This window comes from Acomys russatus, chromosome 6 (assembly GCF_903995435.1).
Source record: "Acomys russatus chromosome 6, mAcoRus1.1, whole genome shotgun sequence".
NCBI lineage: Eukaryota > Metazoa > Chordata > Mammalia > Rodentia > Muridae > Acomys > Acomys russatus.
This window is the reverse complement of record NC_067142.1, coordinates 52402837-52425803: the sequence shown is the minus strand read 5'-3', so window position 1 is coordinate 52425803 and position 22967 is coordinate 52402837. Positions and strand designations below refer to the sequence as shown.

The following is a 22967-nucleotide window of genomic DNA, read 5'->3' as shown; positions in this document are numbered from 1 at the left end:
TGAAAAGTTAACATCCCTAGGACTTGGACATGCTCAGATACTTATTACAATCAAGACCTTTCATGAATCTTACTGCATGGAAACAGTAAGTAGGAAGTAGAAAAAAATAAAAGCTGAAGAGCTTGCAACATTTGTCACCACTGATCTCTTGTGTTCTGCTATATTCCTGTCTTGTCTTCATTGTAGCACTAAGCAGATTCTAGTATGTAATACACCACCAAATTATGTTAATGAAATACTTGGTTTTGGGTTTAAGTATTGCAGTGACGACATACTCTTATGCTAATGTTTTGAAGACCGATAACTTGAGTGTCTCAGGTATGCTCAGGTAAACTACTATTTTAAAAGCTTTATTTATAGGTTTAAACATCAGTAAATACAACCCAAGAAGGTTACGTGTATTCCTTTTTACTTACGAGATGAAAAAATTGAGGTTTATAAAGGATACTATTTTATCTTAATCATGTTGTTAATATTAATGTCTGTTTAGTTTTTTTGCCTATTGCTGTTAATAAATACACTGACAAAAGCAATGTAAGGGAGACTGTGTTTTTCTGGCTCTTAATTTAAGGGGACAGTCTGTCATGGAGGGAGAACAAGGTGCCAGGAGCTTAGAGCAGCTGGTCATATCACATTCATAATCAGAAAACAACAGTAATGGACGCATACTGCCACTTAGCTTGCTTTCTCCATTTGAGTAGTCCAGGGTTCTAGCCAGGGAATGGGGCCGCCACAGTGGGCAGGCCTTCCTACTTCATTTTACCCAGTCAAGATAATCCCTCACAGGAATGCCTAGAGGCCCATGTCCCAAATGACTCTAAATTATGTTAAATTGAGAGCTATTACTCACCACCACAGTGGCCTTGTTAGATTTTAGACGATATTTTGCTCTTAACTGTAGTGGTTGTTTTTGTTTGGTTTTCTGTTGCAATAGGACCCCAACCCACAACCTGGAATAATATAAGTAAGCACTCTGCTACAGAGCTACACCCACAACCATGTAATGGTTGTTTTAAAGGCAAATTTATTATAAAGTAATTTTTTATTTGAAGGGCCATTTTAAAAGTTAAAGTGAATTGATAAGCTTCTTACGTGCTGTGCTACCTGAAGACATCTTTGTGATCAGAATCAGATAAATTTGATGTCCTTTTCTATAGGCCAAACCTGGGTATCAACCATCTGGAGAATCTGATAAGGAAAACAAAGTACAGGAACGTCCCCCAAGTGCATCTTCCAGCAGTGACCTGTCCCTGTCAGAGCCTCCACAGCCTCTTGCAAGGTAAAAAAAAAAAATAAAAATAAAAAGAGAGAATGAAAGATGGCTACGGTTCTTTCTTTTTGTGAGAAGACTTATTTCAAAATTGGTGAATATCTTCAATACCCAAACATTATGTACAGCTGTATTCACTGTACTCCCTCTGCTCTGGTTTTTCAGTTTTCCCTGTACTTTAATCCAGGACCAATGTCAATTCCTCATGCAAGTGGCAGCACTCTCATCCCCCTCCAAGCCTAACATAAAGTTTTTTGGATGGTTAAATCATCGTGAAAGATATAGGTGAAACTATACTCTGTAATAATAACTATTGGGAGAAGAAAAAAAAAATTGAAACTCTTTGAAAATGTACAAATACAAATCAAATCTTTTTCCAATTTGAAGTTGATGCATGTGGTCCTCTTTCACCCCAAAGGACAATAATATTGATAACATTTAAGTTGTTTTCTACATTTATTTATTTTATGTATGAGTGTTTTGCCTGCATCTATGTATATACACCACATATATATCTAGTGCCCAAGGAGGTCAGAAGAGAGTAAAGGACCCCTAGAACTGGAGTTCCTGATGGCTGTGAGTGACTGTGTGGGTGCTGGGAGCCAACCTGAGCCCCCATACAAGAGCAAGAACTGCCGCACCTCCTAATGGTACCACTTCCTATGAGCCTATGGCAGCCATTTTCATTCAAATCACCACACAATCATTTCGTGTTCGTGTCATATTATTTTTAAAGGGTTGGTTAGAGGTATTGTTCTAAGGAAGCTTGTCTGCAGAGTTTTAAAAAGCTGTTTGGAAAAAGAAGACCGGGGCTGGAGAGTTGGCTCAGTGGTTAAGAGCACTGTCTGCTCTTCCAAAGGTCCCAGGTTCAAATCCCAGCACCCACATGGCAGCTCACAACTGTCTGTAACTCCAAGATCTGACACCCTACACCAATGCACATAAATTTAAAAAATGAAAAATAAAAATATTAAATAAAAAAAAAAAGAAAAAAGGAGACCTCTTATTAAAGAATGTTTACAAAACAGTGCAAATGGCAAAATGCCGTTTTTGTGCAAGCATCACCACAAAACCACAACATAAGCAGAGATAGACGTTAGCAAGGGTGTAATTGTAAACGAACTGTCAAAGATAGCAGTGGCCTTCTGATTATTTACCTCTGAGTAATCTCTAACTCTTAGTCCCTTTGCCTTCTTTCTGGAAGTGTGCGTATATTATTCTTAAAACCAGAGAGCCCCTTTCCCCCCTTTTAAGTGATGGTTTGGATTAGGGATATAGGTCCTTGATAGAATACTTGCCTGGCATGAACAAGGCTCTTGAATCAATCGCTAGCACTGAAAAAGAGAGAGAGAGAAAAAGAGAGAGAGAGAGAGAGAGAGAGAGAGAGAGAGAGAGAGAGAGAGAGAGAAAGGAAGGGGAAAATATACATGTGGGTTGCTGTATTAACTAACATTATGATTTCTGTTATCAGAAGAGACTTGATGGAACCTACGTGGATGCAGCCTGACAGGTTGAGCCCGCGGATTCACAGTTCACAAGCACAGCCCCTTGTTGGAACAGCTGAAAATTTGCTCTCTCATCTCTTGCATCTTGAGCATGTAGGAATTTTGCCCAAGGACTATGACTCTGTTTTACCAGCCAAGAAGAGTCATAATAAGGCTTCAGGACCGTTAACTTTCACACCTCAACCATATCTGACCTCACAAGCTCCTCATCCAGATGCCTTGTTAAAACCTAGTACCAGCCAATATAAGAGTAAACTGGATCGTATTGAAGCCTTGAAAGCTACAGCTGCTTCTCTGTCCAGCAGGATTGAAAGTGAAGCTAAGAAACTAGCTGGGGCCAGCATTAACTATGGGTCAGTGTGGAACGTTGAGTACGATGTGAAGCAAGCACCTCAAGAGAATGGACCTTGGACTAAAGCCATCAGTCCACCCATAAAAGAGGATATTGAAGATGTCTTCTCTGCCCGGATTCAGAAGATGCTGGGAACCTGTGTATCTCATGCAACTTTCGATGATGATCTTCCTGGTGTAGGCAGCCTTAGTGAATATAAAAAACTTCCTGAGATGATCAGACCCCAGAGTGCCATATCAAGCTTCAGAATGAAATCCCCTAGTCCTAAACCAGGAGGGCTGCTGGCACAGTTGTGTAGGAGGCAGACCGATTCTTCCAGCTCTGATATACAAGCCTGTTCTCAAGAAAGAGCCAAAAGGTCTCTTTGTTCTAGCATAGACTCAGTCAGTGAAGGGCCTCTTCTTAGTGACGGGAGTCTCTCTGAGGAAGAAGGCGGGCAGGATGCACGGTCCTTATTGAAGGTAGCGGAAATCTTAAAGGAAAAAGAATTCTGTGCTGGAGAGAGAAATTCTTATGAACCTATCAAAGAGTTTCAAAAAGAAGCTGAGAAATTCTTGCCACTTACGGGGCACATAGGTGGTACACAAAGCAAAGGACCATGGGAAGAACTGGCAAAAGGAAGTCCACACAGTGTCATTAATATTTTTACCAAGTCATATCAGTTATATGGAAAAGGTGAGAAAAATAAAGACTTATACTATTTCAAGACTATTTATCACAGCAACAGAAAGCAAACACGGACATTTGGCATTCTAAATTTCTTTTGATTTTAATGCTTTCTTTTTTTTTTTTTTTTTTTTTATATTGATGAAAGCAAAGTACTTAAATCAGTATTTTTGTTTTTTAATAGTATTTTATGTATATGGGTGGTTTGCCTGCATGTTTGTCTTGTGTGTGCCTGGTGCCAGAAGAGGGTGTTGAATCCTCTGGAACTGGAGTTACAGATGATTGTGAGCTGCCCTATGAGTGCAGGGAATGGAACCCAGATCCTCTGGAAGAGCAGCCAGTGCTCTTAACCACTGAGCCATCTCTCCAGTCCGTAGTTCTTAACTACTGAGTCACCACTCCATCTTGACATTCTTATTTTTTTAATAAGAAAATTGGTTTGGTTCTTTTTTTTTTTTTTAAGATTTATTTATTTATTATTATATATACAGTATTCTGTCTACATGTACACCTGCAGGCAGAAGAGGGCACCAGATCTCATTATAGATGGTTGTGAGCCACCATGTGGTTGCTGAGAATTGAACTCAAAACCTCGGGATGAGCAGGCAGTGCTCTGAACATCTGAGCCATCTCTCCGGCCCCATTGGTTTGGTTCTTAAATTCTTGTATTAGATCTTCATTAAAATTTTATAGCTGTATTGAAATATTTGGAGATGAAAGGTGTTGGGATTTGCTTCAAAATCTGTAGGATCACAGTGGAAGACAGGGATAGGCTGTCTAATTGAAACCAGCTTGCTTTTGTATTGGTATAGCTAGCAATGGATGCATTAGTTTCGTAATGCTTATTCCCCCTTGTTTATGTTACTACACCTCAACCAGTAAAACAGGACAGTGCTCAACAGACATGGCCACAGGCCAGGCTGATGTAGGCAAATCCTCAAGGGAGGCTTCCTCGTCCCATCTGACTCTAGTTTATGTCAAGTTGACAACAAAAACTAACCAGGACAACCAACTGTCAGTGTAAATAAGTAGCTCAGCAAGAGAGAGCAATGACATACACAGTTACCACAAAATCTTCAAGTTGAGCATAAGAACAGATGAAACCAACTCATTTGTTAAATAATTTGCTCCATTTATAGAGTGAAAATACAGCCTAGGAATTCTAAGAATATGTTAGTATATCATGATGTTGTCGAATGCTTTGTTTATAGCTTTAAATTTTATTTATTTTTAACCATACCTCAATTGTTTCTTTTGATAGTGTTTGAAGACAGGGGAACACCGGCATCACAGCCTTTGAATGCCACCATAACTCCACTCAGCAGTGTTTCCTATGAAGATGATTTTGTCTCCTCGCCAGGAAGTGGGACACTGACAGAAAAAAAATCAAATCTTGAATCTCAGTAAGAATTTGATAGCAAATATGTACTAAAATTTCAAGTAGAAAAAATGTACAAATGAGATCTCTGGTCAGAATATAAGTTGCATCTTGTCTTGATTGATCTGTATAAAGTTTGTGTAGTGAGAAGTTCATGGACTCTGGATCCAGACTCTCTGAATTGACACTTGGCTCTTTAGAGTGCTTGTTTGTATTTATGCATAATGTTGAGAATAGTAGTACCTGATCACTCACAGAGTTATTACAAATGTTCAGGGAAATAAACATTTTTCTTTTCTGAGACAGGATCTCATTTAGGATAACCTTAAACTCTTGATCCTCCTGCCTCCAATTCTCAAGTGCCACCACACCTGGTGAGTGGAACTTAAACTACTTAAAATAGGACCTGGTACATAAGAAAGAAAACACAGATAGATCATAAGTCAATCTGTAAGCCCCCAGTTTGCTGTGGTAGACATTTAAGTTTGTGATACTTAGTAACATTTTGTTTTTAATCAAGAAAACATCTAAAACTTTGATATATGTGAAACATATAAACTTTGAAAAGATTGATTGTAACAACTGGTGATTATTGGGCCTTCAATGTGCAAGACACTGAAAGAATCTGGGTAGTGGGGGGTGGACTTTGCCAATAGAATTCATCTTTATACCACCCTGATTTGGGGAAGCATTACTCTTAGACTGCCTGTTTTAGAGAAGAAGAATAGAGGTTGAAATGTACAAAATCACAGAATACGTTTGACTTTCCTAGAGTTTCTTCCCTAAAGTTTATTACCATATAAATTTATAGCTCTCCATATTTAATGTCTTTTTATGTATTATAAAGTATAGCCCCCATAACATTATTAGATAATCATATAGAAATCAGTTCTGCTAATTTCCCACTAGCTGGGATAGTAGAAATGAATATTCATAGAAGTATAATAGAAAAATTGTAGTTTAAATTTTGAGCCCAAAGAAAAGACTAAATTTTTAAATTAAGGTTTTAAAGGATTTCATTGTAGTGAGATTAATATCATCAATCAATAGGATTTGATGCATTTTACTATTAGGTGAAAGTAGACTAAATTAAATTATTATTCTCTGGAAGATTATCAGAAAAAAAATAATTATACTGTATAATTATGCTGTATTTGAGCAGAAATTGAGGCCATGTTTTCCCATAGTCAACTCATACAAATTTTTCTTATTATATATATCTGAAACATTTGGCTTTTTCAATTATTATTATTGCTGTTGTTATTATTATTATTGTTGTTATTATTATTATTATAGATAGGGCTTATGTATCTTAGGTTGGCCTTGAACTTCTGATCTCCTATTTTCACCTCCTAAGATTATGAGTATTCTGCAGACCAAACCTAGGGCTTAATGCATGCTAGGCAGATACTGCTAACTGAGCCACATCTTCAAACCTGAAACATAAATTTGGTTTTACTTCAATAAACAACTCGTCTACGATTTTTCTGAGTAGCAAACTGAGCCATAGAGAACCTTTTAAAATTAATAAAAGGATCAGATATTTACACTATTTGATGGACATTTCTACTACTATTTAATTTGAGTACCTTTTGTTATAAGTTTTTTTGTTTTGTTTTTGTTTTTCAACATAAGAGTAAGCTTTGCTTTGGCATTTTATCTAGGTACTCAGAGCTCCTTTGAAATTTGTGACCTCAAAGAAAAGAAAAAAAAGAAAAAAAATTTGTGACCTCAGGGTTTTGTTTTTTGTTTGTTTGTTTGTTTGTTTGTTTTTTAAACCGGCATTTTACAGAGTTTTGGTTTGCTTTTGTTTTTCTTCTTTAACTTCTATTACTTTCTTCTTGACAGAATTGGTGGTAGCAACTTAGGCATTCAGGAGGACCATTCTAGCAGAAAGTCTGCCCATGATCTTTACTCTATGGATGCTACCTCTCAGCATTCATCAGGAGCTCTGTCTGCTGTGTCATCTCGGTCATCTGCTTCTAAAGGAAAGAAAGGAAAAAAGGAAAAGATGGAATGTAAGTAGAATTCTGCCATGACTTACTTACTTCTCGGTGGTTTTGTGGTAATGACCTAAAGTTGTGGTTTGAGTCTCTATTTAATTAGTAGATGGATTTATTTGTGATAATGTAGTTAGCTTTCATATTTGTGAGGTTTCCTTGTATCTGTTGCCATATAACGTCAACTTTTTAATATAAATCTTTTGATACAAATGCAATACATAATAAAAAATTTAAGAATGATAGATACTCATTCAAGAACTGTACATTAGGGAGGGCTAGCAAGGCCTGGAGCTGGCTCCGTGGGTAAAAGTGCTTGCTGCACAGTCCTGACAGGAGAGCCAGAGTTTGGTCTCTGAAATGCTATAGCAGTGAGTGCAGAGTGCCTCTGACCTCTGTGTATGAACTGTGGTTCTCCTGTAGTGTGCAGTCCTCTCTCTCACACACTAGTAAATACAGTGCAACTTTAAAAATAAAGTACAAGTTATCCTTAATCCGTCTTTTCAGAGGCAACTACTATTACAGTTTTTGATGACTTTTTCCAATATATACATGAAGCCACACACACCTTTGTTTTTAAGAGAGATACAAATAATATTGCTTTACAACTGTTGAAAAAAAAAACTCGGTAGTACATCATGTGCATTTCTAACCATCATCAAACATGGTCTTCAAATTGACTTGTCTGTAAAGCAGACTGGCATTCATATGCTGATTTTGAAGAGTATGAGAAATGATTGGAAATAATGTGTACTAATAATGCATAGTAGCTACTCGTGTTGGCACTCAGTAAATCTGTTTGAGTGATAGAAATACCAGCCAATATCTATAGTTCCACTCCATTAAGAAAATGTTTATGTGAGTATGTATGCTATGTGTCTGTGAAGGTCAGCATATAGCTGTGGATTTAGTTCTCTTCCGCTTTGAGCCTTCTGATGTTTGGCAGTGAGTACAGCAAGCTACATGGCCCGTGAGCTTCTGAGCTTCTCCTCTTCCGTCTCACTGTTTAACATAGGGGTTACAGACGTGTGCTTCCATGCTTGGTGTTATGTGGGTTCATGGAAGTGCAACTTGGGTTTTTATGGTTGGATGGCAAGCACAACCTCTCCTGACCCATATTTGTTGTATACACCTACAGGCAGGGAGGTACATTAGTAATGCAAAAATGCTCTTATGCTCACAAAATGGTTTCAAGCTTGGGAGTGATTTTTCTTTTTCTTTTTCTAATTGAAAAGATAAACTACTGAAAGCTTATTGAGTTGAAAAGTGTGAGGTGGGACAAGACTATGGGAAGAAACCCACCTATTGATTGGTATAGGAAACTATTTAAAAAAGCTTTAATTGCCTGTAATTTCTATATATAAGGATGATCAGTGCTAGCATTTTATATTTTCATTGTGGTAAAATAATATGCACAGCTGGGTGTGTTGGATGCAGTGGTGCATGCCTTTAATCCTAGCACAAGGGAAACAGGCAGATTGATGAGTTCTAGGTCAGCCTGGTCTACATAGTGAGTTCCAGGAGAGCCAGTTCTGCATTTGCATAGTGAGACCCTGTTTCAGAAAATCAAGATGATGATGATGATGATGATGATGATGATGATGATAAATAATGCACACTAAATTTTTATTTGGCTGGAAAAATAGCTCAGCTGGTAAGTATGTGCCCTTGTACCCACAAGATGGTGTGATGGTGCATTCCTATAATCCCACTACTCAGGAGGTAGAGACATGAGGATCAGAAGTTCAAGGTTTTCCTTAGCTATATAGTAAGGTAGAGGCGAGCATGAGCTCCATAAGATACCATTTTGGAAAACACACACACACACACACACACACACACACACACACACACACACACACACACACAAGCCCAACAAAACAAAACAAAACAAAAAACAAATAGTCATTTAAATCATTTTCAAGTTCAGTGGCATTAAGTCCATATTTGTATTATTGCAACCATCACCACTACCATCTCCACTCTTCTCTCTGCAGCCACTGGCAGCCACTGCTTCTATAAATGTGATAATCTGGGTACTTAAGATAAGTAGAATTATAGACTCTCGAATTACAGACATTTGTCATAAGACCTGTTTCTTTAAATGGGCCAGAAAAATGAACTGATTTATTTTAGATATGAAAAATAAATTTTAGATATAAATTAATTTTTAATACTCTGGCCTGTACTTTTATTTTACTGATAAAATTTTATCAGCTATCTAAGTAAGTCTAATGTTAGAAATTTGCTTACAAAAACTTACTTCCTAGGGTTGGATTCTCTCACTGGAAATGCTCAGAACTCACTTAGTGATGAGGGAAAAGTTCAGTCTGACTCAGAACGTGGTTACCATCAAGGAAAGAAACTTGGGCCTGCCAGCAGACTTGCCCCTAGGGACTATGAACAGACTCTGAACACTGAGAACACTTTGGAAGAACTTTCTGGGCATTCTGTGAGGTAAAGCAGTATATTCTTTATGCTGTAATTTATATATAATTAAAGTAACAGTATCATTGTTGTTCAGTGAATTTGGTAAGTTTCAGCTTGTCAGTTCACTGTGCATGTTTGAGCTGGTATAAATTTGTTTACTTTCTGAAGGACATTGTAACGTCATTCATAGCTGTAGACTTTGTTTTCACATCTGGTCATTTCTCATTGCAACTGTTAAAACATCTCCAGTAATTGTTTGCCTCAAGCACAATTCCTTTTTCTCATATTGTTCTTGGCTCAATTTTTTGTCCCCTTTCTTGGGGTACATGAGGTCAGCTACGCACAGAGAAATGGTTAAGAACCCAGGCCTACTGGAGTATTTCCATTGGGTCACCACAGTGTCTCTTCATTTCTACAAATTGTGTTTCTCAACTGCATTCTTCTGCTCTAAACACAGCTCCTTAATACCCTTTTGATCACATTGTTGAAATTATTTCTTCATCTAAGTGTTTTTCTCCCTTTTCAGTTAAGATCACTCAGACATACTCTGAAGTGCCAGTCTTAAACCGATCATGGAAATTGTATAACTGTATTTTCATTCTTTGAGAGAAGCATGGGAGAATAGCAAAGTAGAAGGATCCAGAGGGTCCTAGAAACCTACAAGTAGAACATTATGATAGGCAGATTTGGGCCCGGGGTCCCGCTCAAACTAAGGCACCAGCCAAGGACAATACAGGTGGTAAACTTTAAACCCCCACCCAGATCTAGCCAATGGTCAGAACATTCTCCACAGTTGAGTGGAGAGTGGGATATGACTTTCTCACATACTCTGGTGCCTCACATTTGACCATGTCCCCTGGAGGGGGAGACCTGGTGGCACTCAGAGGAAGGACAGCAGGTTACCGAGAAGAGACTTGATACCCTATGAGCATATACAGGGGAAGGAGGTCCCCCTTAGTCAGAGTCATAGGGGAGGGGAGTAAGGGGAAAATGGGAGGGAGATAGGAATGGGAGGATACAAGGGGTGGGATAACAATTGAGATGTAACAAGAATAAATTAATAAAAAATAAATAAAAAACTGCTTTACCCTCTGACATGCACTCTGGTGCCTACGATTTGATCACTGCCCCTTGGCAGGGCAGCACACAGAGGAGGGGGATGCAGGCTATCCCAATGAGACCTGATAGGCTGTGGCCAGCTGGTCTAGGGAAGGGGAAGAGGGAGAAGAGGGAGGGAGAGTGCGAACAGGAAGGTAAGAGCCAGGGAATGACAATCGGGATGTAATGTCACTAAATTATAATGAATAAACTAAAAAGAACTGCTTTAAAGTTTTGAGTGTGGGGCTAGAGAGATGGCTCAGCGGTTAAGAGCACTGACTGCTCTTCCAGAGGTCATGAGTTCAATTCCCAGCAACCACATGGTGGCTCACAACCATCTGTAATGTGATCTGATGGCCTCCACTGACCTGCAGGTGTACACACAAACAGAACATTGTATACATAATAATAAATAAATAAATCTTAGAAAAAAAATAAAGTTTTGGGTGTGTGTATGATGTGAGTGTGGACATTTGTGACTTACTGCCTATATGTGGAGGTGAGAGGACAGTTTCAGGAGAAATCAGTTCTCTCCTTCTTCTGGTGAGGCTCTCTTGTTTCTGCCATGCTGGTTGTTTTAACTTTGAACTCCAGTCTAGCTGATCCTTTAGCTTCAAGTAATTCTCTGTCTCTGCCTCGCAGTCCACTGTTAAGAGTGATGTGCCACTTCATCCAACATTTTTTTGTTTTTGTTTTTGTTTTTTTGCTATGAGATTGAATTCGGGATATTGGGCTTGTGTGGAAAGTAATTTTTTTTTAAACCTATTTTGCTATCTGCATGGCACTCAGACTTTTTTGTTTTTTTGGTCAGATACATTTAAGCTGCGGCCTACAAATAAGCTTTTGTCAGTTGCTTTCTGTGCAGTTAATGCTGTCCACATGACATCTCTGTGTTGTTTTGGTCATTTTCAAAATCAAGTCCAAGCCAGGCAGCGGCTTTAATCCCAGCACTTGGGAGGCAGAGGCAGACGAATCTCTATGAGTTCGAGGCCAACCTGGTCTACAGAGTGAGTTCCAGGACAGCCAGAGCTGTTACACAGAGAAACCCTGTCTCGGGAAAAAAAAATCAAGTCCAGGACCAGTGGGTTGGGTCAGGAGGTAAAAGGCCTTGCGCCCAAGCCTAAGGCTCTGCGTGCAATCCTCAGGCTCTGCGTGCAGTCCTCAGGCTCTGCGTGCAGGCCTCAGGTTCTCCATGGGAGAAGAAGAGAACTGACTCTCACAGGCTGCACTTTGATCTACACATAAGTATGTGTGCACGTGCATGCGCACACACACACAAATGAACAAAATAAAATGTATGGCTCTAAAGACACAAACTGATCTTAGTTTTTAAAAGAACCCTTTACCTCTTCTGTTCTGTATAGATTAACATTTTTAATGCTTTCGTGTTGCATCATCAACACCCTCATTGCCTACATTTAAAATTACATTTTTAATTGCTGTGCCACTAATTCAGGGCTTATACAAGTTTATCTTTCTGCAAGATATGCTGACAATTTGACAAAATCTACACAATTAAACATTTCTAGAATATAAAATTCAAGTAAGTCTAATAATACTCCATACTGTAGTCTGTATCTAGCCCTTCATCTCTGAAGATCCACAGTGGATAAAGTGAACTTTGTTAAGGGGGAATATAATTTTAAAAACTTTTTAACTGATTTGATAATACTGAAAACTTATTGTTTAAAAAGATTTATTTATATACTTACTATGTATACAGTGTCCTGCCTGCATATACACCTGCGGGCCAGAAGAGGGCATCAGATCACATTACAGATGGTTATGAACCACCATGTGCTTGCTGGGAATTGAACTCAGGACCTTTGGAAGAGGTCCTCTGAGCCATCTCTCCAGCCCCTAAACTTTTTTTTTTTTAACTGTAGTCTAAGAGAATCTTCTCTACAAAGCAAATATGAGTTCATCTTGTAAAACTGTACAGTGAGTTATAGAGTCGTTTCTTGTGATTGATGTGGTATAATTTAAAATGAAAATTTCCTTTAGATACTAGAAATAAAATCGGCTGTAGTCTCTTTCTATACATTGTATTGCTTTTCATAATTCAATTACGGTCAACTGTCATAAAATATTACATGTTAAACTGTAGCAATAAACAACTTCTTTCTTTAATGTAATATTGTTCCAAGTAATCGCATGCCATTCAGGCCCACGTTCCATGTGACTTACTTCTTTGTTCAATGCTTTTATATTTGAGTTTAATTAAACCTTAATGGATTCCACTCTGAAGGCTAGTAATAATGCTAATTTGTATATGCTAAAAAGACTTTATAAAGAGATTCCTTTAAGTGAAAGGTAAAAGCTTTTTACATAAAAATAAATGGAAACAATTATATGCTGAGGTTATAAAAATGCACAGTGAAAAGTCTTTTATTTCTGAAACTGAGGATACTAAGAAAAAGTCACAATAGTTTTATTGCAGCCGCTCAGATTGTAAAGTTCGCAGCCACAGGGTATAACAAGTAAGTTGAGATGGAAAAGTAAGGGTGGAGAGATGGCTCTTCCTAAAGACCTAGGTTTAGTTCTTAGCCATGCACACTGTGGCTCTCAACCACCTGTAACTCCAGACCCTCTTTTGGTTTCCTCAGGGTCTTGGCACAAGTCATGCAGAAACATACATTCAGGTACACATACATACACATAAAATAAATATTTTTTAATATACAAGAAAGGCATTAAATGTCTATGTGTAAACAGTATGTATCAGGCTTTGGTGCTGAAGTTTCATGTATCTGTTGGAGATATTGAACATACTCCTCCTTGTGTGTGGAGGGGCACAACTGTTATACTCTCTTGTGTGTGGAGGGCACAACTGTTAACACTCTCTTAAATCTTCAGTTAAAGACTTGGGAAGCTAGTAAATGCTTTCTCAAAACTACTCTTAGTCAAATAGTCAAGCCAGGGATTTTTTGTTTGCTTGTTTTTCGAGACAAGGTTTCTCTGTGTAGCCTTGGCTGTCCTAGACTTCCTTTGTAGACCAGGCTGGCCTCAAACTCACAGCGATCCGCCTGCCTCTGCTTCCCGAGTGCTAGGATTAAAGGCATGCGCCATCATGCCCAGCGCCAGGAATATTTTTTGCCTTTGAAATCGTCATTTTATTTTCAGAAGCTAAAAGCAAACTTATTTTAGTATATTAAAAATGTGTTAATTGTGCCAGGAACGGAAATGCATGCCTTTGATCCCAATACTCTGGAGACAGAGGCAAGCAGATCTCTGGGAGTTCAAGGCCAGCTTGGTTTACAAAGTGAGTTTCAGGACAGCTAGGGCTCTGTTACACAAAGAAACTCTGTCTCAAAAACCAAAATCCAAAAACAAAACAAAAAAAGTGTTAAAACATACTTTATAGAGTGTTTCTTAATTTATTCAACAAATAAATATTCAATGCAAGGAAACATGAATGACACGTGTTTTATGTTGAATTAAATGCCTTAAGAGTTGCTACCATTAGTTATGTGATGTTACTTACGAAAAGCTCAGACAGTGTTATAAATACTCAGACAGTGTTATAAATACTAAAAATTAGGTATGTGTAGTTAAACATATATTAACTATTTGGAATGACAGTGTGAAAATAATTTTTCTATGACCTTTGGTTTAAAAGAGGAAATAATGACAGGATCACAGCTTTAAAAATTTTAAACCCAAAATGATATTTGAGACATGTTTTAATGTTTGTTTCTAATGTTTTTACATATAGTTATATTTTTATTGGTGTATAATGGTTATCTTAGATTTCTCTTAATAATGCAGTTATGAACTGTGATGTATGTGACATGTTAAATGCTAGTTTTAGTCAGTCACTTACTTTACTATTTTACTTAGGGTGGGGTTTTATCTAGCTTGTTGAACACTGTATCTAGCAACTGGAGACGTATTCATATGCATCCAGTCAGGGCAGTGACTGCATCAGTGACTGAGTGCCTACATGATAACTAGCGTTGGTAAAGAAGAAAACATTTGTTGTTCTTACTGTTTGGCTGCTTCTTGGAGTAGTTTCTCTAATGGCTTTATGCAAAAAAACTTCTAGTGGCTCATCAGACAAGGGAAGATCTCAGAAGGCTCCAACTTCTCCCCTGTCTCCAAGTTCACAGAAATTGTTACAGTTTGACCTTCCTGGGACTTCTTTAGAAAGATCTAAGTCCTCGGTCATAGTACCTCCAGCCACATCTGGATTCACACCTGCTGCAGCTTTCACTGATGTGAATAAAACAGAGATGGCTTCAACACCAGGCAAGTTGAGTTATGCTGGTAAAATTTTAAAAGTAGAGGGTCAGAGTGTAGATTGGCTGGTGGTGTGCTGGCCTAGCCTGCATTAGGCTCTGGTTTTGCCTGACCCCATGGAAATTAGATGTGGCAGTGCGCACCTCCAATCTCAGGGCTGGGAAGGTCGAAGCAGAATTTCCAGGTCATCCTAGGCCACTGAGTGAGTTAGGTCAGCCTGGGCTACATGAAACCACACTTCAGAAGAGAAGAAAGTACCAAGAACAACAGCAAACTAATTATTTACTTTTTTCCCCTGAAAATTCCTTTTTTTTCCAGCTAAGCGGTAGGGAAATGTTACCACAAGTTTATGTGATTACTCTTTGAAGCATTATACAGAAACCATAGAAAATTAAATGTGGAAAAGCATAAGAAATTAAAATGTTCATTTTTTCCATGCTGCCAGTATTAGTCAAAACTCATCCCCAAAATAATATATTCCATTTATTTATAGGCATGTTTGCATATATACATGCCTGTAAAAGAAGAAAAGAAGTAACTATTAAAATACAACATATTAATAAGTCACTATCTTTAGTACAAAGGAAAGGTAGATTTTTATGTGCTCATAAAATGAGAGCTGGCGTTGTTACTTCAGGTGAACCTTGTGATTTAACAGTGCTTCTGTCCCTAGGTTCTAAGCGTTTTTCTCCTGCTGGCCTCCAGCACCGCATGGCCGCAGAACTCAGTTACCTGAGTGCCATTGAGGAGTCTGTGCGCCAGTTGTCAGATGTGGAGAGAGTTAGAGGCATTTCACTTGCTCAACAGGAGAGTGTGTCTCTGGCTCAGATCATAAAGGTATTAGTTGAATTTTCTTAATTTTTTTTTCCTGTGGTTTTCCTCTTTTCTTTGTATTTAGAAGTACTCTTAATGAGTTTTGTTTGTTTGTTTGTTTGTTTTAAGAAAATAAACTTTCAGGCCAGGCACTGTGGTGCATTTGGGAAGCAGAGGCAAGAGTATGTCTGTGAGTTCAAAGCCAGCCTGCTTCACATAGCAAGTTTCAGAACAGCTAAGACTAACACAGAGAGACCCTGTCTCAAAACAAACAAACTTCCAAGTAGAATAAAAAATAGCTTGTACAGTACCTATAAAAAACAGAAGAAAAACTATTATACAGATTACTAAACCCTGACTTAATAGTGCATGCCTGCACACTTAGCATTTGGCTAGTGGAATCAGGAAGATCTGCAGTTGAAGGTCAGCTGTGGCTGTATAGCCAGACCCTTTCTCAAAGACCGAAAACAAACAAACCAAAAAAGTCAGCACCACCCAGAAAATTGAAAATAGGATATTTGGCAGCAGAACAGTAGCACAATTATTCCTTTTTACATACTTCATTCTTCATGTTTTATACTCATCTTAGTGACTGAAAATTAATGATTGAATTAATGAAAATGAATGATGACTGTAAAATCCAGAGGTAAGCCAGTATTATCCTCTGTGGAGTCGCTAGGGCATCATTTTTATTTTATTTGTTTAGGTATTACATTCAATAGAAAATGCAGACTTTAGGTGTATAGTTTTGATCAATGTATATTTATCCATAATAACCATCTACTCTATAGAAAACGTCTATCATCCCAGAAAGCTGACCTGTTCCCATTTTCAGGTAACTCCCAGAGGCAGCAATCATTGTGTTTTCTTACGCGAGTTTACTTTGAATCATCCAGAACCTAATACATATCCAAGTTTATTTCTAACTCTGTTGTATTTAGTTTATTTTATTCATCATAAATACAAGATTTATCTGACATTGTATTTTTGCCTAGTAATAAATCAGTAGTCAGTAAGGAGGTCCTAATTACTCATCCATTTTCCTGTTGGTTGATATACAACTTGTCTTCATTTTTCTTGCATAAATACCCAGGAATATTGCTTGAGTCCAGTGTAAGCATCTGAAATTTTGTGAAAAACTCTCATTGTTTTGTAAGGTGGTTCAACATTGAACAGTTGGCTTCATTGCAGTGGAAAGACAATGCTGACCTTGAATTTGGAATAAGCATTGAATCAGGCAATCTTTAAGAAAGTAGACATCAGTCTCTTTTTATGCTTTACAAGTATAAAATATTTCATATTCAAATATTTCATATTTGAAAAAAGCTAGGGACTTCCTGCTGTCACAGTGACTGGATAACACTATTGTTACTTATTCAAAGTGGTTAGGAATCCTGAACTCCCTTAACAGTATGAAACCCTTCTATATATACACTTGCATGCCCACTTATACACAGGGTTTTTGTTTTTTTACCATTTCCTGGCTACATTATAATTTTGGAAATCCCAAATCTGTTCATGGCATTATATAACTTCATGTGCAGGCCAACCACCTGTACAGAACTATGCTTTTTACTACTGTTCCAGAAGAGATAGTCTTTGGAGCTGACATTGTATTGAATGATGGTGTCAGAAATGACCCTGGTAAAAAGGAGACCTTTAGAGTCAACATTTTCAATAAAATTATTCCTTCAGAGGCAAAGTCAAAATGATGAGAAATGAGGCATTGTCTTTAGTTTTAGTATATAACATAAAAAAAATTCAAAGAGTTAGATGCTGTAGTTTTTGCTTTCTAACCAGATTTTGGTATTCATTCTTACTTAACATTGCATGTCTTGATAAATGTTTGTATTTCCATAGTGATGCATGGTAGGTAACCACTAGACCTTGCTGGAAATGATGAAGTATTTGATGACTTTGGAGTTTACTACCTTCCCTTTTAGGCTCTGGTTGTTTGCTATAAATCATTTCCATTAGAAACAACATGACTCTAGTAAGATGGCTCACTTTTGCAATCCTAGCTATATAGGAAGCTGTGGCAGAGTGCATGTTGGTTTGAGATCAGCTTGGTCCATAAAGGACCTGTTTAAAAAAAAAAAAGGAGGGAAGACAAGGAACAAAGGAAGGTGTTTACTGTAGCCACTCTATCAAAACAATGCTGAAGAATTAATATTTGATCACTTTAATTGAAAGGCACAACAGCAGCGTCATGAAAGAGATTTGGCCTTATTGAAACTAAAAGCTGAACAGGAAGCTCTGGAGTGCCAGAGACAGTTAGAAGAAACCCGGAACAAAACAGTTCAGGTAATCTAAAGCTTTATATTGAGAAATTTCACTGTAAAACTCATTAAACATATAAGAATAAAAGACAATGTTTAGTACTTTATGTGTGATAATTACATGACATTTGAGTTATGTAGCAACCTTTGAAATAGTCGAGACTCGTTCCCAATTTAGTAGCCAAAGTGCATAGTAGTTCATCATCCATAGGCCCACCAGCTGTGAGATCCAGGTTATAGTCAAGTGTATGTTTCATCAAGTATTTGCTCCCTGAAACAAATTTATAAGTTAAAACTAAGTTGCACGGAAGGAAGACTAAGCCCTAAACGTTGAACCCATTTTATTTATAGGTCCACACAGAATCATTACAGCAGGTGGTTAAATCACAAAGAGAAGTGACTGAAGTCCTCCAGGAAGCAACTTGTAAAATAGCAGCTCAGCAAACAGAGACTGCTCGCCTCACTACAGATGCAGCTCGGCAGATCTGTGAGGTGAGAGCCACTAGAGCCCTTTGCTCTTTCTTCTTTTCCGTCATTCTGAATAACTTAGATCTGGCTAGTAATGGGTGTCTAACATTTAAAAGATGCATACTTCGACAGTGAATTTCAGCAAAGCCCCCATTAAAATTGCCTCATTTATTTATTTACCTACTTATTTGTGTGTGGGTGTGCTTGAGTGTGTCTGAGGAGCTATTTTGCAAGCCCAATTCAGTGATCTTTCCAGGGCCTTGTGCTCCTTTTCAGGCCCCCTCTGACACTACTTTTTAAAGTCTACTTTTGCTGTATTGTATGTTCTCATTTAGATGGCAGAACTGACTCGAACACACATCTCAGATGCCATCAATGCTTCTGGAATTCCCCTAGCCACACTGTATGACCACAAACGGCAGCATCTTCCAGAATTTATGAAACACCTAAGGACCAAAGCTGAAACAGATAAGTAAGTATTCAGCCATTCAGAAATATGTAATGAGGTACCTTTTATGTCTAGAGAATACAATTATGGGCATGCAGTCCAGTGGGATGAGGAACATTTAGCAAATATTCAGTTAAGTGAATTTAGACTTAGGTAAATTTATGTAAACCTAGGTAAGTGTTATAAAAGAAACATGTTTCAGAGGTACGTAATACTGGAATTTAAACAGGGAGGGCAGGAGGTCAGAGAAGGTGGTAAAGGCTTGTAATGGCTATAGTAGATGAGGAATAAGTGATGTAAAGGAGGCAGGTGGTAAGCAGATTAAAAACATTGAAGGAAAAAAGAACACAACATGTTTATTTGTTTGTTTTCAGACAAGGTTTCTCTGCATAGCCTTGGCTGTCCTGGACTCGCTTTGTAGAGCAGTCTGGCCTTGAGCTTATAGAGATCCACGTGCCTCTACCTCCTAGTGTGCTGTGATTACAAGTGTGTGCCACCTCGCTTGGCAGAAACACAACATATTTAATGGGAAATAAAACAGAAAAGGCCAGTGTAACTGGAAGAAGAGAGCAAAGAGGAAAATGAGATGGGATGATCAGGATAGGACCTTGCAGATGTTAGAATTTTTTTTTACTTTACTCTAGAAACAATGAAAAGTCATTTAAAAAGTTTTTAAGACAGGGTATTACTTTGTATCCCTGGCTGGCCTGGAGCCCACTATGTAGACTGGGCTGGCCTCAAACTCAAAGAGACCTGTGTACCCCTGCCTCCCAAGTGCTGGGATTAAATAAAGGTGTATATCACTGTGCCCAGTCATTGTGTGTGTGGTGGGGGGCGGGGGTGGTTTCTTTGGGGAGAGCAAAGTTTTTTTCAGGGTCTCACACTGGAAGTCATTCTCTCCTGGAACTTTCTGTGCAGTGGGCCATGCTGCCTTGAACTTGTGGCAGTCCTCTAGTTTTGTCCTCCCAAGTGCTGAGATTACAAGCATGAGTGGTCACTCCCAGCTTTGTGGGTTGTTGCAATTTTGTTTTTGTTTTTTTTCTGAGACTGGGAACTCACTCTGTTAATCAGTCCTTGAACTCAGAGATTTGCCTGCCTCTGCCTCCCCTGGAATTAAAGGTGTGTGCCACCACCACCTGGCTTGTAACTGTCTCTAATTCATAGATTTTTCTTCCTATTTATTGGGACTAGGAGTGAATAAAGAAGGTATTCTTTATGTTATATGTCTTTTTCTTTGTTTGAATGCTAAAATACTTTCTAATTCAAGATTTTGTCTCTTACAGTATTTAAAATCTTTATCCTACTGGAGACTCAGTTGTTTTTATCTTGTTTTTAGGATTGGTCAGTCTGTTTCACTCTCCCAGAGTAAAGAAGGTGCTCTGGACACAAAGTGTCTGAAGTACTCCCCTTCACGTGGTAGTTATTCTGAGTCATCAAGACATAAGAGTCATGATCGAAGGTGAGGGAAGTTTCCATCAATATAGTGTGGTGAACTCTGATAAATGCTTTAAACATTACTTTTTTCTTCTTAATTTTGTTTCTATAAATTGAATGATGTCTTGCCTTCAAAGTGCTGCCCTTCTCTTTTAATTAGCTAGTGTACAGAATATTTGTCTATGTAACAATGCTGCTAGTACTCCTTGAGTGTAGTAATCCAAATGTTGTATAAGTTGTTTGTTCTTCTACATGTAACATTTGAGCAACCTTCAAGTCAGGTAATAGCATGATTAGATTAGGGCAGGGAACTAGACTCCTGGAGGTTTTCAGTGTTCAACTAAGAGGCTGGAGGAGCGGCTCAGTGGGTAAGAGTACTTGCCACACAGTCATGATGACTGGAGTTTTGACGCCAGCGTGCACATCATAACCTCTGCTCTCCTTGTCTGTGTGTCTTCTCACTCGCGAAACACTTTTACATACACATGCTTGTACACACGCATGCGTGCGCACGCGCGCACACACACACACACGTAATGATGTATTAAGGATTTAAGCCTTGATGTATCTGGCTCTAAAGCCTGGGTTTATTGCTCATTTTCATACTGATATTCTTGTTTCTTTACTTTTTCATCTTTTCTTCCCCCTCTCTAAATGTTTCCTTTTTTCTTTCTCATCTTTGTCTCTGTTCCCCTACCCTTCTCTTTTTCTTTCTCCTTTGAGATTATGGTCTTACTGTGTTGCTCTTGAGTAGCTATAATTGAGATTACAAGCGTGTAGCCAGGTGTGGTGGCTCACACCTTTAATCCCAGCACCCAGAGGCAGGTGGATCTCTGTGAGTTTGAGCCTAGCCTAGTCTACAGTGCTAGTCCAGGACAGCTAGGGCTACACAGAGAAACCATGTCTCAAAAAACAACCAAACCAAACAAAGAAAAAAACAAGCATGTGTCACCTTATTCATATCTGTTGATGTTAACCATATATATCAATATTATAAATAATATTGAATAATTTGTCAGCTACTAGCACAATATTAAAGTTTGTATTTCTTAGTTATGGTTCAGTCCTAAGTAGATTTTACAGGCTCCTTTGCAGCATTTCTAGCAGAAGAATAACCACATCATTAAGTATAATAAAGCCTCAAAAGTAATGTATGATAGGCACAACAGGTATTGATTACTTATTATGTCTAAACTATGTGTTGTGTTTCCTTTTTAACCTTAACTGTGCTGCCATCAGTGGTAGTTCACTTAGGCCATTGGGTTACTACAATGGATTGTTAGTAGGTTTCTTATTCAACAAAGTGATAATTTTTCTAAAGTTTGCACCCAATTCAGCTATCCACACTTATTTTCCCAGGCCGTTTTAGATTTCTTGTGACTATTTTTTTTTAAAGATTTTATTTATTTATTTTATGTATATGAGTGCTCTATCTGCATGTACACCTATCCACCGGAAGAAGGCTTTAGAAGGAATAGATGGTTGTCACCATGTGGTTGCTGGGAATTGAACTCAGGACCTCTGGAAGAGCAGACGGTGCTCTTAACCACTGAGCCATCTCTCTAGCCCCCATCTTGTGACTATTTTAATGTCACATGTTTTTAGGGCTCATCTATATTATATTATGTATCACTATTGTATTTATATTGTCAATTCATATTCTAGTACATGCATATATTACGCTTTATCTGTCAGCTTATAGCCATTTCGGTTGTTTCTGCTTTGGGGGTATCATGAATAATTCTGCTGTGAACATTAATGTTCAGGTTTTTATGTGGATATATGTTGTCATGTTTTATGAGTATATATTTAGGAATTACTGGACCATGGGATAAATGTTTTTGTTTTGTTTTGAAAGACAGACTTTTTCAAGAATTGCCATACTTATCCACCAGGAATGTAAAGTTTTCTCACATCCTTATGAATACTAGTTACTGTCTTTTGATTGTGGTTATCCAGATGGGAGCCATATATACTTGTGTCTCCCAAATTCACCAGTGGTAATGGCAGAATTTTAAGGAAAGACAAAAATTAAGTGCAAGTGAAATAAATACAAGAAACATAGCTCTGAGGGTAGAAAGAAAAGCAATGAAGAATAGAACCATGGAATAAAAGAAAACAGCTTTTATTTGATATTTAATTTTGATACTTTAGGGTTTCAGAAAAGTATCAGGAGTAATACAAAGTTCATAAAGGTCTTTTGTTCAGAGTACTTAAATGCTGATATTTTGTCACCTTATTCATTTGTTTTATTTTATTTAAATCAAATAGAGCTTTTAAGAAGGTACAGGAGCTGTAGATGACCTGGTCAGGCTTTCCTGACATGTACAAGGCTCTGGGCTCCATCCCTAGCACCACAGAAAAGCAAGTATGGAGGCTCATGCTATAGTCCCAGCACTTGGGACATAGTCAGGAGGACCAGGAGTTCAAGGTCACCCATGGCTACATGCCAAGTTTAAGGGCAGCATGGGCTACAGAGGAGAAAAAGCAACTTAAGAATTTAAATTAGAAGTATAGATAGCTTATCAAGAACAGTTCCAGTACACAATTAGTGATAAATCAGTGTTAATGAAAGAAAATGGAAGTA

The 22967-nt window shown here is 38.0% G+C and overlaps 1 protein-coding gene across 1 annotated transcript in view; it reads left to right on the top strand.

Moving 5' to 3' along the window:
* Cep350 (centrosomal protein 350) overlaps window positions 1-22967 on the top strand; it is a 133160-nt gene that overhangs the window by 53553 nt on the left and 56640 nt on the right. Inside the window, exons 11-21 of the mRNA XM_051147620.1 lie at window positions 1158-1279; window positions 2742-3802; window positions 5055-5196; window positions 7020-7189; window positions 9442-9628; window positions 14745-14947; window positions 15612-15775; window positions 17945-18055; window positions 18382-18522; window positions 18834-18970; window positions 20283-20405. Coding sequence (XP_051003577.1) covers window positions 1158-1279; window positions 2742-3802; window positions 5055-5196; window positions 7020-7189; window positions 9442-9628; window positions 14745-14947; window positions 15612-15775; window positions 17945-18055; window positions 18382-18522; window positions 18834-18970; window positions 20283-20405 — 2561 coding nt within the window. The remainder of the gene's footprint in view (window positions 1-1157; window positions 1280-2741; window positions 3803-5054; window positions 5197-7019; window positions 7190-9441; window positions 9629-14744; window positions 14948-15611; window positions 15776-17944; window positions 18056-18381; window positions 18523-18833; window positions 18971-20282; window positions 20406-22967) is intronic.